A 17,103-nucleotide genomic window follows, 5' to 3' on the forward strand; every position below is an offset into this window, starting at 1 on the left:
CAAAAGTGTATATTTTAGGTTTGCCTGTCCTTTTTATATTTTGCGCGTCATCCTGAATGTGCCAAAAAGAGTAGATAAGAATAAGTGCTGCAGGTTCCACCATGTGCTTTAGACGATGCTTTTAATGTAACATAAAACTGTCCTCCCTGCCTGTAGCATTTTTAGGCTTTATTCCATTCAGCAGTGTCATGTAGCCCTTGATAGATCTCACTTTTTATTCCCTCCATCCGTTTTTAGGTGAGGGAGGTCAATTTTCTTATTGCCATCAAATAACTCCTAAAAGGCAGTAGTAGAAATAACTTTGTGCAGCACCTGTCACTAGCTAGGCTTCAGTGTCTGTTTGTGTCTGGGAGGACTCATCAGAGGAGATGAAGCATACTTGAAAAGTGCTCACGAAGGTGGCATTTTGATCTGTCACGCTAAACCTGCTGAGCTTGAAAGTGGAGTCCAGACGAAGGCGAGAACTGCCCTCACCACCAGCACTGCCAGTTCCTCCAGTCACCCCCTCTTTTGGCACCTTCATGTCTTGTTCATGCCCAGCATTTTTAGAATCATCCCTAATTTAATTGCTATCAGGCTGCTACTCCCAGCAGCAGCAGTCCCTAAGATTAAATCACGTCCCAGGAAGGGGATGCTTGGCTGATCTCTTCTGATAGACCAAATGTTGTGCTGCTCAAAGATCTCAGGTCGCTAAGTACCATCAGATGCAGCAAAACTAAGACAGGCATGCAGATGCTGAATTTCAAATATGATTACATTGATTGGGCAGCAGCAACATCTTTACATTTACATATTTGACAATTTTCCAAGAGCAGATTGGCAACACTAATGTTAAAAAAAAGTGTGCATGCAAGTACATATCTGAATGCTTGCACATCTGCTATATTCTTATTGATTTAATTTTGTTTGCCGCAAAGCTGGTGAAGATAGAAAAACAGGTAAAAAAAAAATAAACCCAAATAAATATATTTGTTTTCTTTTGGGTTTTCTTGTTTGGATTTCTTTTCTTTTTTGTGATTGTGCCTGTGTGATAATTTTCTCGCTCCAAGAGATTATGCTTGTGCCAAGGGTTTCTTGGTTCCTATTTCGCTGTGAAATTGTGCCCATGTTTTCATCCACCAAGACGACCTCTTATTGCAATCCCAGGCACTCAGTGCAATTTTCATGGCTCTAGTTAATAGAGGTACACACACAGTCCTATTTAAAATCACATCAAATGCTTATCTGTGTATTGACTTACACTTTCCCTTAAATCCTTCATCCAATATAGCTTTTAAACTGCATTAAGCTACCTTGAACCACTATTGAGACAGGAACTCAAAGAGTTAGAGCAGTGGAACAGGCTCAGCTCACCAAATTCCCATTGGTATCACGTTAGCATAAGCAAACTGCTTATCCATCAAGCAGAAACATGAAAGCATTCAGTACGAATCCCATTTTAATCCACTTGTTCACTGAACTTCATTACACTCACATCAAGCAGCTTGAGGACCTTAATTGATCAATTAAATTTTATGACATGGAATTTTCAAAATTATTTATATGAACTTCTGTGCTGCTCAACGCCAGATTGGAAATCTATTCTCTATAGATTCTCTGTTCATCTGCAGATTACTGGAGGTGTTTTGGAATGTGTCTTGACATGTTTTTTATTCAAATAAAACTTTACTTCATAGGTGAGTACAAAGGTGGTCTAATAAATTTGTTAAGCACTGTATAGAAATAATGCAAGTTAAATTGAGATGTATCAAAAGTATAATGACAAGATATATATATATATATATATATATATATATATATAGATAGATAGATAGATAGATAGATAGATAGATAGATAGATAGATAGATAGATAGATAGATAGATAGATTTTTTTTTTTTTTTTTTTTTTTTTTTTTTTTTTTTTTTTAGCTTTGTAGCTGTTGATACAGACTAGCATGTTCGGGTGGGATGGGTTTGTACACATCATTTCTCAGGGTTCTTTCAAACATGTAAATTTAATTAAATCAGGCAGTTTGTTATAGCTGTAAAAAAAAATTTCAATACACTCCCCTAGTTTTTTTTTTTTTTGGAAACACTGCTTTCAATGACAATTGAAAAAAAGCTGGTTTAACTTAACCTCTAACCAAAATTGCAAAATATTTTCCACTAACAGCTGGCCATGCTGCTCTGTGCTCACCCCCCTTGTTCTCCTTAACCTAAATAAGCTGTTTCTTTTCTGTACCCTCATCAGGTATTCTTCACATGGGCAATGGAGAGAACGTCTTCATCTCCCAGCAGCCTCCTGTAATTGGCAGCGTGATGGGGAATGGGCGGAGGCGCAGCATCTCCTGCCCTAGCTGTAATGGCCTTGCTGACGGAAACAAGCTGATGGCCCCTGTTGCTCTGGCTTGTGGCTCGGATGGAAGTCTGTACGTGGGTGACTTCAACTATGTGAGGAGGATTTTCACCACAGGGAATGTCACCAGCGTCCTGGAGCTCAGGTAACGGAAGAGTAGCCTACTTACTTTTGCTCAGGACCATGAGCTCAGATGGGCTTGTATACAGGTCATAAACCACAGAGGTCGATCGAGATAGACAGAAATGCCCTAAAGGCAAAGGATTGATGGTTCTGCCTCTCTTATTCACCTGTATCAGCTGGAGTTTGGATCTCATAAGGGACGTAGAGGATGTAATAAGGTCTTAACAGAAAATGTTAAGGAAAGATTAATTTCCTAATGCTCCCAAGGAGAAGGTTGAGTCGATTAAAAAAATAAAAATTGAAATATTGTTTATTCATGCTTCCCTTTTAATTAAGTGTGCCTACTACTTTTTAATTCCATCTACTATCAACTAACACTTTCTTTCCTTTCTCTTCCTTTCTCATTTCTGCTTCTTTTGGTAAACTTTCACAGAAATAAAGACTTCAGGCATAGGTAAGCCACACAGTATTTGCTAATTTTTAAAAAAGGGTACAGCCCAGTCACCAAATTAATTTAAAAATTATATTTATCTTAATAAAGTTCAAGATATTGGCCTTTTTACACATTTTACAAAGGCCAAACCTGTCAACAGCTGTCTATATCAGCTGCTGTAAGTACAGCAGGTACCATTCTGTCAATATTAGAGTGAATGGTAAAAATTAAATGAGCTGAGTGATTATCGTTTTATACAATGTTCGCATTTTGCAGCTGCATTTGTTTTAATCTTCGGGGAACATCTTCTCACTCCCTCTCATTCTCTCCAAAAACACCTGGAAATGCTAGCCATATCCTACAATCTTGGTCTTTCCTCTTCCTATGTTTTTTCTTGGATCTTTTTTCCCTTTTCCTGGTTCGATTCAAACTATGGTTCATTTTCATTTGTTCTGAAAGATTTGTTTGGATTAAACCAGATAATTTTTATATGAAAGCACAGTTTATTAACTCTAAGTTTGCTTAATTTCTAGGCTTTCTCCTTAGTTCTTCTAAAATGAAATCATTTGGGAGCATTCAAGTTGTTAAAGAAGTGGGCAGCTGGGTGGGTGAGCATGCAACAATATGAGTGTAGAAGCCCAGGTTCAAGTCAGACCCTTGTCCATTTGCCACATATCTTCCCCTTTTCTACTTTCCTGTGTATCTTCAGTGCTCCACTAACCAATAAAGGCAAAAGTGCACCTCAAAAAAAAAGATTAACATTTCAGTATGGGACAGTTTATTGTATACACGATTCGCAAACGTACATAATACCAGACAAACCTTGTGTAATGGATCATTTGCAGTTTTTGACGGTGTTAGAGAGTCTTAAATGTAATTTCATAATCGTAAAGAGAATATGTACTATAAATATATATCCCTATTTATATAACATCTATTATAAAAGACAGGTTAACAGTAGTGCATGTTACAGGCAAATGATTGCAGGATTAAACAGAATGTAATGTCTCATTTGGTGTGCATACCTAGCTACAGTAGCTGATTCTGCTAAAATGGCAGCTCAGTGTTGATTTTATCACTGGCTTAAGATACAGAGACTTTATTTTCCATGGCAGGTGGTGGCAAGGGAAATCTCTGTGTGCTGTCTTTAGATACTGTGTCTCAGGCAAAGGGCTATTGATTGATTTTCTATCACAGGGTCATGACTTTAGCTGGGGAACAGTTAGTCAACTTGTGGATGAAAAGCCTTGTGATGCTGGTCACTGGCCTCTGTTTCCAAGAGGATGAACATACTAACAAAAAACTCAGAATCTCTCTCTCTTGCTTTTTTCTGTATCTGTCTTTTTCTAAGTCTTCTGCATAAAAGAAATATTACTTTTATTATGCTGCTGTACATTAACTTAAACATCGCATAGATGCACATGCTTTCTTTGCTAGAACAAGACACATCAGAGCCCCGTCCCTCAGCACACCAAACACATTTGCATATTGAAAAGGAGATTTGTCCAGGAAAACACAGCGTGTGTCTGTATAAAATGGGCGGCTGCCTCCTGTTCATGTGTGAGTTAGCGATAGGAGTGGGAGGTGGGTGATGTTACTGCAGTGTTCATTGACCCCCTACTAAGGATGTCCCAATCCGCTCCAACCATTTCCACGACGCCATGCCGCAAAATCCAATTATCTTCTACAAACTAGATGTTGTCAGTGAATATAGATGGGGTATATGGCCATAGCTCAAGGTCAGAGAATAACACCTCATAGTTTCAAACACTATGGGGGACCAACACTGTTTTACATGCACCTAGGAGCTGATAAGGTATCAGCTGATTGCACATGGCAGATAGAATGCAAAGCCAGTCATTGAGATTTGCCATTGACCTACTCTCAGATAGCAGTCGTTTCTCTAAGCCAGCCAATTGTACCTGGAGTATACTGAAGTGCATCATATCAGTCAACTAGGTCAGCGGGCAGTTTGTGACATGTGTGCCTGAGGTTTGCTGCAAAGCCCTGTCATCACTGATTCATTGAAGGTCAATTGTCACCTAAAATTATGTACTGGAGACGACAATTCCACACACCCACTTGTCTTTCTTCTTGTTGTGTTTTAAAAATGTACGCTTTGGCACTGTCACACTGACCATAAACCCCTAAAAGAACCCTGAAGGTTATAGTTGAAATACTGTCTTAATCCACTTTGAATGATGTCCAGCTGACAGGGTTTTCCATAATGCTTATCAGGTCTGGCAGAACTGTGCTGTATCCTGCTCTGATAAATCTGGTCATCTTTAAGGTGGCAGCAAACTCAATGCTAAGCTGGTTACGTGTTATTTGTTTTGTTTTTCTCCTAAATTAGTAGTAGAATTAGTCAACAGACAGTTAAAATGTGACTTTTTAATAATTTTTTTTTTATTTTGATGTAAGCTTTTAATTTAACTTTCAGTTTTCTGGATTTGTCTGATTTTTTTTTTTTCATACATTTTCTGACATGAAATAACAAATAAAATGTGTCAGTCAGCACTTGAAAAGAAAAGACCTTTAACCTCAGTAACATTTGTGTAATGAATCATATTTATGGAAGCAGAGCCAAGGCTGTAAAATCACTTTAAAATAACACGGTTTAAGAAGTTTCTAGCATCTGGCGTGTGCATAGTAAAATGTAATTGGTCTTGCTTCCAATCTCCCATGCTTTGATTTATCACCGTGAGTTTATGTTTATAGTAAGCAGAAGTGTAATTTTAATGGAAATATTATTCTTTGTCATCCTAATTTGTAGTACTGTGGATTTGTCTACAGCTATCTGTGTTTTCTGTCACCTATCCTGACTGGAGTACATCAGTAGGTTGTATGCATCCTGCCGCAGCAGGATTGGTTATATTTGGTTCTATTGTCTGTCTGTCAGGTTGGGCAACCTCCTGTGGATATGTTTGTATGGATGTGAAGGATGGCATTGTTGACTTGGCTGGGATTTTAATAGGATATTTTTCTGTGCTAGAATATCAGCCTGATGGATGCATAATGTGTTTGGATCCCTAGTTCAGTCATGCATTTTTGTTTGTATTTTTAAAAAGTTCCAAGGTAAAAAAACAAAACATAATTATTTGTATCGGTTTCAGCTTATATCAAAGGAATTTCTTGGGTCATAAATTTTAGCACCACTCCCCACCCTTATTTCTCTACTACATTACTATTTCTTCAATAATATGAGCACTATTACACACACACTCACACACTGTATTTAAAGGTCGACACAGACATATAGATGTAGATACACTGGTACTTTCACTCCCTTTTCAAAACACACTTTTCTTACTAAGCTGACTGCATGAGTCCTAAGCCGCATTATTATGTCATGTTTAATCTCATTTTTATTTTAGCATGTTTAATCTCATTCTGTTTTCTTTGTCCTGGGTATAAACTGTAATTGTGCCCAATTGACTCTCTAAATGGCTTTTGAATCCATTTTAATTGTATTACACAATGTTTCTTATTGAAAGAGCTGTAGCCCTTCCAGCTTTATTGACTTGAGCCTCTTCCTCTCTTTTCACTCCTCTCAGCAACAGCCCTGCACATAAGTACTACCTGGCCACCAGTCCAGTGAACAACGCCGTGTACCTTTCAGACACCAGCAGCAGGAAAGTGTTCAAGGTTAAATCGCTGAATGTTGTGAAAGATGTGGCCAAGAATCTGGAGCTGGTGGCAGGCACTGGTGACCAGTGTCTCCCATATGATGACGCTCGCTGCGGGGATGGAGGAAAGGCTGTTGAGGCCACCCTTACTAACCCCAGAGGTATTGCATAGATGTTATTAAAATGGATATAGTTTCAAGTCAGTTGCCAGTTTTGTTTTTTTATTTCTAACCTTTTCTGAAGTAAAGTGGATCAATATACACACACATAGATAGATAGATAGATAGATAGATAGATAGATAGATAGATATAGCAAAGATACTGCCTGGCACCCTCAAACTCCCAGGATTCTGGTAGAGGACCCGAACTTGAAGGATAAAAAGACCGCCTGCATCCAAATTCATGTATATATAAATAAATACAAATTATATGTATCTATTGTGAAATGATGCTTTTGCCTTCAGCTGTAACCCCAAATGTGCAGCTAACTAGCTAGTTATTTTTAACAGCATGTCTTTCTGTGAGTTTCCAGGATCTTTTTTGTGTTGCTTCCATATGGGCATGAAGCATTAGTCATTCAATCACATGCTTATTCTTTGTCCTCTACTGTGATGACATTATGAGTCATATTTGCTGAAAGAGCCCCTGTGAAATGTGCATATCTATAGCCGTGCTTTGCATTGAAAAATAGAGCAGTTTGCTTTACCTACTGAAAATATGAGGTCCATATTTTTTTCAATGATATTTGTCAGACTTCAGAGTAGTAGAAAAATACAGAGACTTGCTAGGCTTACTAAGCTTCATTGTTGTTTGAGGCTGATAGCAAGAGGGAAAGACATTGATGAAGTTTTCACCATAATTGAATCAATACTTACAATACTCCTCATCTATTTTGATGTTTCTATTGTTCTTCTTTATTGATTAAAAAAATCAATCCTACCATTAATTTTCATTGTCATGATTAGTCTTTCATTTTATTGCAGTGAACTGTCCTTAATTGTGATTTGGTGGGGCTCTGTGCTCACATTAAGTCACAGATAAACAGAATAATTTAAGGATATTTCCCTCTTCTTCTCATTGTGTGACTTTTTATCTGCAGGCATTACCGTGGATAAGTACGGCGTAATCTTCTTTGTGGATGGGACCATGATTCGCAGGATTGATCAGAATGGTATCATCTCCACTCTTCTGGGATTCAATGACCTGACCTCTGCCCGACCTCTCAGCTGTGATGCTGTGATGGACATCTCTCAGGTATGACCTCTCTGGAACTGTGCACTGACCTGTGCTTTCCTCTCTCTCAACCTACATCTGCCTCCTTGAATGACCCTTGTTTTCAGGGTGCTTACACCTCCACATCAGCTGTTATTTCTGCAGCTTGATTCTCCAAGCCTGCATCTAGTACTGTAGGCCTTGGTTTAGATTTGGTATATAGCCACAAGACTTTCTAAAAGATTCAAGATTCTCTTTTTTTCCTGTGTGCAGTTTATTTCAGCAAAGTTTTGGTCCTATGATTCATCGTAAATGATAAAATACTTCAGGTCAGTTTAGATATTTTTTGACCCACGGGAGGAAATTCATTTTGCAGCAGGATGAAAAAAATATGTAAATAGGACAAGAAAAACATTTTAGACTCTGTAGTTAATTAAGAGCCAGTTTCAGGGAAACACACTGAAAACTTTTACTGCACCTATTTTTTTTCTACAAAACTTGCCTTTCTGACCTGAGAGGTCAATTCTATTAACCAAAGGATTATCTGTTAAGATTCAATTGCATAGTTTTCACTGGTGCTGTAGGATTATGAACTTGAGAAAGCAACACACAATCAAAGCAGTGCAAGCCTGGTGAAAGCTAAAATCACCTCACAGTTAAAAAGCAGATACAAATAAAAACTGAAAATGAGCAGTTAATTGGGCTCAGTCCAGGCTTGGGCCTTCCAAAGTATCTGGACTAAGCATTTTAAAGGAGTACAGGACCATGCTGAAACCAGAAGTAGCATTGTGGTTTTTGTAGCGCCGATTTCCTAAATGCAGAGTGCCAGTGACCTACAGCTGTAGGGGAATGAAAAGAACGACCTTTAACCTCAGTGGCTTTGACTTCATGCACAGATCTTCACTCTGACGCACATGAACACATGTATGCATACACACACACACTACGCAGAACACATCCCCCAGGCAAGGACACTGCACTGAGGTCACTCTGTGGCTCACTGACTTCCCATTTGGAGGTGACAAGGCAGACTTTTAGCATACATAGCTGTTTTTGCCTCCTTGACAGGCCTACCCAGTAGTAAATAAAATCCCCTACAAAATGTATCTTTTTAATTTGTATATGCCATCTACATGATTCATAACTGTTTCAGTTTTACTTCCATGAATTGAGCATTTTGAGGCTTGGTTATTGAACTTGATTGAGGTCCAAGCCCAGCTCAGTATGCATGAAATCATTTGTTTCTTTCCTCTTTGTGTATTTTGTTAAGTATGGATGCAGGATACAGGTCTTGAGGGGTCCTCTTCTGCTTTCTGTGGGGAGCTTTCTGTGTGTGAATGATGTATTCAGTGGAGGAAGCAAAGCCTCTAGCTGCCCATTTGCAGCCCCAGGGGAACTTCATCCCCCCTCCTGACCTCCGCTTGCTGCTCCTTTACCTTTTCACACACACAAGTGCCTATGGATGCTCACCATCCCAGTTCCACAAACACGAGGACACAGGCAGACTGACTGCAGTTCTACAATGATGACAAATCACATAAGCATTGCCAGAGACACTCAGACAGTAAAAAGCATCCATTAAAAATTCATCCAGAGCACATAGCTTCCTTCTTCAAACACTCCCCAACCCCTCACTTAGAACCTGACTTTCTCTGGAGAAGGCTCATCACAGTGGTCATTACTTTTGCTTTACCACACCTGGCACACGAAGGCAAGAAATAACATTAGATTTCTTTCTCTCCTCTGATGAGGTCGTTGTTATCTTACTTTGCCATCTGTGTAGTGAGCAAGCTACAGCTAAATTCTCTCTTAATTCAGTGTAACCTTTCGTTTAACTTTTGATTATCAAGCAAAATGACAATATTTTGACCTCATATATGTTTTTTTCTTTCTTTCTACCGAGGCCTTGGGTCGTTCCTGTCTTAGAAGTATCTTCCATTTTCCTTCCATTTTTTCTTCTTTAAAGTCTTGGAAAATTTCGCTGCATTCCCCGCTGAGCTTAAATGCAGGAAAATCATGTCTTAAAACAAGATCACTCAAACATATTTCAGGGGTGTTAGCAGCTTCAGAAAGCTTTATCTAGACTATGACTGTGACATTCAATTCAAATCTGAGAGGGACTTCAAATAATGACATATTACTCTTCTTGAGGCAAGCATCATGCTGTTACTAGCAAAGAGTGCAGAGATTACTAATGGAACATGTCATTATAATTCTTAATACAAGTTCCATTTCATTTAAAATAGTTTGATGTTGTGTACAAATCTACGGCTTGCTTTCTCAGCTGTTGAGCATGTTTTGGTTTTTTTCCTGTTAGCGGCTTTGTCTAGCAGGCGCTTCTGACAGCATCCCCACTGTATAAAAGGGAGGGTATGATCTGGTTACAGCATATGGGACAGCAGCTCGGGAAATATCCCCTCATCAGTCAGAGTGGCGTGAAAACCTCCTTACAGGCAGCTCCCAGGAGCCACTCCACACTTGGCTCATGAAATATTTAACCAGCAGTGTTGACAAGAAATAGGTTTTAAGAAATTGAAAGTCTACCCTTCATTATCCAAGTAAATGCATTTTCTGCTTACTGAGAGATGACATGTATCCACTAGTCTCCTGTTTGTCGTATGTAGCCAAAAGATACATCCTGTTATATAAACCTCTTCCATTATGTGGCAGATGATAGGAGGTTTATAGGATGTGAGGTGTGTAATGCTCAAATCTGTTTTTCAATTACAGGTGGGCGGGTGCCCCCTTTTTAAAAGGACGTGAGTTCAAGAATATGAACAGAGCAAAAAGTTTAGAATTATTCAAATCATTATCGCCACAGAATGTCACTGTTTCAGTGTTAACTTTTAAATTAGAACATTAGGAATATGTGCAGATAACAAGGAAGGAAAAGGCACAATAGTATATTTTTACAATATAGCTAATGGTCTAAAAGCTGTCTGAATTTTATTTTGTGCATTTTGTTCTGTGCAATCCACATTTTAAAAGAAAAAGGGAATTATAGGGCCCGCTGTTTTTATATTCCCAGAAATTTTAAGAAACCTGCTTTTTTATTGCAATGTATTTGTCCAATGTACTGTTTAATCCCAGACAGTTGGAGAAAGCTTACTACATGGCCAAGGTGCATCAGTGTCCGTGCATAATACAGTCAAAATGTTTCATTGTGTCTTTTAGCTGTCTACTTACTTGACCTAATAATATATTAATATGGTAGTCAGCCATTTTAGCTCATGCCTAAGTGCTGTATGCTTGGGTGTTTTATTAGTAGTATATTGCAGAAATAAAAATATATGCAATTTCTAGCTCTTTATTGCTAATTAGTAAGCCTTGATAACTTTCTTCCTGTTTCTACTTTCTAGTTTTCTTCCTTAGTCTCTAAGACAAAGTGACCAAACAAAAGAAAGGGTCCTCTGTGTAAAATCTTACCTTAAATCTGAGTCTGTCTTTGTATTTTGGTCCAGGTTTTAATCAGTTTTCTTTGTTGGAACTCCAAGGCTTCTATTGAAATATTGCACTTCATATTATGTTTCTAAGAGATCCCACTGGGATCATAAGTGAGAGGGAGACCAGTAAATTGGATGAAGCCAATCATTCCAATTTGTTAAAAGCCTGATACATTGTTAGCAGAACAATAAGTCATAATTTAGTAAACCCAGAGACAGACTAGGCTTTCATTTGGTAAGTGTGCTCCAGTTTCTTTTCAAGGACTCATGCAATCTCTTGTCATTACAAAATTAATAACACAAAGCAAGGAAAAACAGAGACTTGGGTGAAGGATGCAGAAGCCTTGTCCTTAAGTGTTCACAGTTCTCATGAACCATCGCAGTGTGCTCTTTTCAGTTAATCTTATCATTTGTATGATCTCTTCTCACACTGCCCTTCTTCACCACTGTTGTTATCATCTGCGATCTTATAAATCATGTTTTTGTGTATCACCTTTTAAAAGTACATCAGCTATTTTCCTCCTCATCAGATAATGAATTGTTTAAAAAAAATTTTACTTACAGCTTAAGCTATGAAATAATCCCACTGTTTTCCTTTGAGGCTCTTTTCCACGTAGAAATCGAAAACTGCAGATCAATAAAAGTATGGTATATTTCTTTGGTACCTAAGGATTATATTTTTGTGTGTCTTTTTCCTCGTAGGTGCGCCTTGAGTGGCCTACAGACTTGGCAGTGAATCCAATGGACAACTCCCTATATGTTCTGGACAACAACGTAGTACTCCAGATCTCTGAAAACCACCAAGTCCGTATTGTAGCAGGCCGTCCTATGCACTGTCAAGTGCCTGGGATTGACCATTTCCTCTTGAGCAAAGTTGCCATCCATGCCACCCTCGAGTCAGCTAATGCCCTAGCTGTGTCTCACAATGGTGTTTTGTACATTGCTGAGTCAGATGAAAAGAAAATAAACCGAGTCAGACAGGTGTCCACAAATGGAGAGATCTCCTTGGTTGCAGGGGCACCAAGTGGCTGTGACTGCAAGAACGATGCCAACTGCGATTGTTACTCTGGAGATGAAGGCTATGCCAAAGATGCTAAACTGAATGCACCATCTTCCCTGGCAGTATGTCCAGATGGAGATCTTTACATTGCAGATCTGGGCAACATCCGTATACGCTATGTGCGCAAGAACAAGCCTTTTCTGAATCCCCTCAGTATGTATGAGGTGTCCTCTCCCATTAATGATGAACTCTATCTGTTTGACTCCAATGGCAGCCACATTTTTACACAAAGTCTGACTACAGGAGACTATCTCTACAATTTGACATACACGGGATCGGGAGATCTAAGCAGCATTACTGATAAGAACAAAAACACAGTGATCATCAGAAGAGACACAACAGGAATGCCTCTGTGGCTAATGGTCCCTGATGGACAGACCTTCTGGTTCACCATTGGCACTAACAGTGCCCTTAAAACTGTTGCTGCCCAGGGTCAAGAGCTTGCTGTAATGACCTACCATGGAAGCTCGGGACTGTTAGCAACTAAGACAAATGAAAATGGATGGACAACATTCTTTGAGTAAGTAATATTAAGAAACACCTTTCTAATCATTTTACCTAAAAGTCTGGATCCAATTTGAGCTGATAACTGCATCAAAGCAAAGAAGCTTAAAGATCTGTTTAATCTGTTAATTCAGATATGCAGATTGGACAGTTTTGTTTAGGTTTTTTTTTCCTGGAGTATCTGAACTAAGAGCCCTGAATTCATTATATCACTGAATGCTTTAGTGAATGAATGTTTGCAGTCGAAGAGCTCCTTGGCATGTGAGTTTAGTATTTTGGCATATGAGTTCACTTCTTATGGCTGGATGTCTATGTCACTCAGAGTACAAGACCTGTGGAAGGATGGGTGTAATCCTATTTGCTGTTATCATACCAAATAGGATTACTGGATGATATGTTACTCATCTGTGCCCTTGCTTGCAGACTGCAGATCATCACTTGTTTGGAGTTGTTGGGTACAGGAACAACATGTATCTATTGAGTAGTACAAAATGTATATTCGCATGACTGGGATGAGCCCCAGAAATATAAGCATAGTTGAATAGCCAAAGATTTTAATTAAATCAGGCAAAGCATACCTTGTGAGGAAACAACGGAAAACACTCCCACAGTTTAGGATTTCATGTTCTTGTGACTTGCATGAAGCAATCTGTCCCTTAGCTTAATGTACCAGGGGATACTATGCTAACTGGATGTCATTCCAAAAAGTGTGATTAAGCAGATTGGCTGGTCAGACATCTGTTACACCTCGCTGGAGGAATATAACTCTGACACATAATCAGACGCTCTGTTTAATATGAGCAGACATTTATCACCTGTGTTTGATTTGGTTGTCATCTGAGACGGTTGCACTGAAAAAAAAAGTGGAAAGGTGCAGTGAAAACAGCACTAATGCAGCCATGCATAGGCGTTTCTCGAGGTAGACTGAATTGCCTGAGGCTCAGACAAATTTAGTGGGTGTTTGGAATTCTGAATGATTTCTCTATGACGTTCTGTAAAATGGCTTCTTTTATTTTTTAGGTTCTAGCATACTCCTTTTCTATTATCTAAAGAGAAAGCAGAAATTAACACACCTGACTTATAGTAAAATAATTAATGTTTAGGTGTTATTTAGGGTCAGCGGTCCCCAATCGTTTGGTACCAGGCCGCGAGAGTTGAGGCTCGGGTGTGAAATTTATGTTTTTCAGGTCTTTTATCGTTAACTCGGTTTCCCTGGGTCTTTTCCTGTGTTGTAGTTGTGTGTCTTAATTTGAAAGAAATATTTACGTGTTACCATAGCGACCAGAGAGCATTAAGGGGCAGAGAGGAGGACGTTTTTCTCAGTGTTGTTGGCACGTTTCAGGAGGACGCTGCTAATAAAGTTACACAATTACACAGTGAATTCACGTTAATTATTATATTTACAAAATACCACAGTTTTGTCTTAGTCGTATCATTTTATTTTGTTGTATTTATCCGCGACACCTTAAAGGCCGGTCCGTGAAAATATTGTCTGACATTAAACCGGACCGTGGCGCCAAAAAGGTTGGGGACCGCTGATTTAGGTGATAAAACCTATCGTTCATGCACTGCATTGTTAATTTACTGCGGTAAATAATAATACATTATTTTCTACAGGCAGAAGATATTCTGAGTGGTTACCTTTGTCTTATGATGATGACAATGATCTGTGATAGGATGACAGTGCTCCACTCCATAAGGCATGTGAGGCCACTGAGGGGTTTGAGCAGCAAGACCATTTTATGATTCATATAATAATCATATGGCATTTGCAATCACCCGATCGCAGCCTAGTTGAACACATTTTACAGCTTCTGGCAACACATAGTGGCCCACCGCCTTCATAAGACACTTTGTGATGTTGGTAAAGTAAAACAAAATTGTTATACATGTCAAAATACTTTGGATAAAATGAAGTCCATGTTTTATTTCATTTCCTGTCTTTCCCTTTCAAATTAAGCAATGAAGCTTTGTATTTACCTACAAGCAAATCATTTGATCCATGCTTTTTTTACACCCAATAAACAGGGTTTTGTTTTTCTTGAATAATTAGCTTTAAAGGTCATTTCATCACCTGAGGGTCAAAACCGTAATTTGCTACCATCAGAACCTCTATTTATCTCTGCCCACTAAAGTGCACTGCTAATCATTTCACCCATATTAATTAATGTGTACTTACATTCCATGCTTCGTGGATCAAAATTAATTTGAATGAACGAAGAAAAAAACAAACAATAGATTGACTAGAGAACAAAAGACATCTGCCACACTGTCTTTCTGTTGTAACCCCTGGAAACCCCATTTGTACGACAGTTACTGCACACACAAACGGTCTGCAGGCCTTAAATTTATGTTGTAATGATAAGTACTTCTGCTTAAGGGTTATTCTAAATCATGATGAATTATAAAACACCTAAATATTCTTTTATCATTTATTTAAGACGGTAGAAGAATTTGTGTTTGGCAAAAAAAATGTGCCTTAGCCACTGGGTTTTAGCAAATGTTCTTTAGTTATATCAGTAAGTTATCAGTCACACGTGCTCAGAAATTCTCAGGCAGCAAGACAAATTGAAAATATGAGCGGAAGTTAGGTATGCTGGGGGTGATGCTGATATGAAGTGTTCAGCCTATTGTTGGGGCCCAGCGTGAAAGGTCATAGAGCTAGCATGTGACACAGAGGTGATGCGATCCGAATAGACTTGTGGCCAACCAGAGGGAAACTGCTCCTGTCCTTCTGCTGAGCACCCTGCCCCTGTGTGCCCCTCTTGTCGAAAGAAAGCAAAGTAATAGGCAGCTGAGCTGAAGCAGGCCAAAACCATTAGAGCTCAGCGGTGGAGCTCAAGGAATGGAACTAGCTTAAGGCCCTAATTGAGACATAGAGAGTTTGGGTCAGTGATCAAGCTGGGGCTTGTAGTGTTGCTCTTGAATGAGATTTCTGTCTTGTGGACTGAGTCTTTTGTGCAGAGGTGAAGGCAAACAGGAATACTTTGTCAAATAAATGGAACCATTAAAAGTAGTATGGTGCAGATAACTTGCAGTGCTTCACTGCAAAAACTTTTGATTGCATGATGGACACAGGGAGAATTTCTTGCTGATAATATATGAGCAGTATCAAAAGAAATCAAAGGCTTAGATATAAATTACTCTGCTATTTAGTATTTCCTGAAGTGGAAGACTTGGCTTGAAATGTATCTATGAATCCCAGTCCCTAGTACAGTTGAGATCAGATAGCATTTATCTCTGGGAGATGATTCCTCTCCCACTCTTCCTTTCCATATTGGATATTTGAGATGGCAGCGCTGAGGAAATATCTGTAAACCAGCACCCGCCATCTCATTTATTAGAGGCTTTATTATGGCAGGCAGCAACATCGAAGAGGCTTTCCAATCTGTATTCAATGTGCAGATAAAAGTCTTCTTTCTAAGTAATGTACCGTTCACTCGCTTCAATTCTGGAACACTGAAAATCTGAAAGATTTAAAATTGTTCTATGCTGATGTGCTCTCTGAGCAAAATGAAACAATCTGGCCACTCATGTTCCTGTATGTGATGAACTGACTGATCTATAAGCTAGGAAGATGCTGCATCTCTCTAAGGATTCACACCTCAGCGCCCCTATTTCATAGACTGTATAATGAGATTAGGCAATATCGCTAATCTTTTAAGCTAATAAGCAGTTTTCCAAATGTAAAAAAGGTGTTTGCTTTCTCATCTTAATCATTTTTTTTAATCTATTGCATATTTATAGTATATTTTTCCTTCCCACTGTCGCTAAGTGCTCGCTCAAAGGGGCTTATTTGATTGTTGGGGTTTTCTCCATATTATTGTAGGGTTTTTTCCTTGCTATACAAATTGCCTTGAGGTAACTACTGTTGTGATATGATGCTATAAATAGAATAAAATTAAAATGAATACTTGTTTTTAAGTTACAGTGAGAAGTATTGATATTAACGGCCCATTCACATTTTGTTGAAAGGGCTAGAAAAGGACAAAGCTGCTTAGTTTGTTGGTGCACCCACTCCTTGTTTGTGAATAGAAAATTGCAGGAGATACTTTGCGCTTTTTCAAAAGCTATGCTGATTGTGCTTCGATGATTAAAGATGATAGCTCTGAAATCCCATGTATTACCTCAGGTTGCCAGCACTGATGGATTTGCTGCTGTGTTTACTGCCTGTGTTGACACATTGCTTCAATTTGTGACAACACGGAGGAAATATCGGACTCTGCGGAAAGTTTCCAATCCCTACCTATAATTACCATTAGCAGAGTTTATGCTAGAACACTTACAGAGAACAACTCATAATCACTGCTTATCTGGAATTACACAGCAACTCATTAGTCACATTTATGTACCTACAATCATTTAT

The 17,103-nt window shown here is 38.8% G+C and overlaps 1 protein-coding gene across 9 annotated transcripts in view; it reads left to right on the plus strand.

The window, feature by feature from the left end:
* The window catches only part of tenm4 (teneurin transmembrane protein 4), a 147,149-nt gene that overhangs the window by 111,390 nt on the left and 18,656 nt on the right, over positions 1–17,103 (plus strand). For 6 of the 9 annotated variants that reach the window (XM_063494318.1, XM_063494322.1, XM_063494320.1 and 3 more), the window contains 5 exons: positions 2,232–2,481; positions 2,893–2,913; positions 6,447–6,679; positions 7,618–7,772; positions 11,876–12,753. In XM_063494318.1, the coding sequence (XP_063350388.1) occupies positions 2,232–2,481; positions 2,893–2,913; positions 6,447–6,679; positions 7,618–7,772; positions 11,876–12,753 (1,537 nt within the window). The remainder of the gene's footprint in view (positions 1–2,231; positions 2,482–2,892; positions 2,914–6,446; positions 6,680–7,617; positions 7,773–11,875; positions 12,754–17,103) is intronic. The other 3 variants (XM_063494319.1, XM_063494321.1, XM_063494326.1) reach the window with 1 other exon arrangement.

Source organism: Pelmatolapia mariae, linkage group LG14 (assembly GCF_036321145.2).
Source record: "Pelmatolapia mariae isolate MD_Pm_ZW linkage group LG14, Pm_UMD_F_2, whole genome shotgun sequence".
NCBI classification, from domain to species: Eukaryota; Metazoa; Chordata; class Actinopteri; order Cichliformes; family Cichlidae; genus Pelmatolapia; species Pelmatolapia mariae.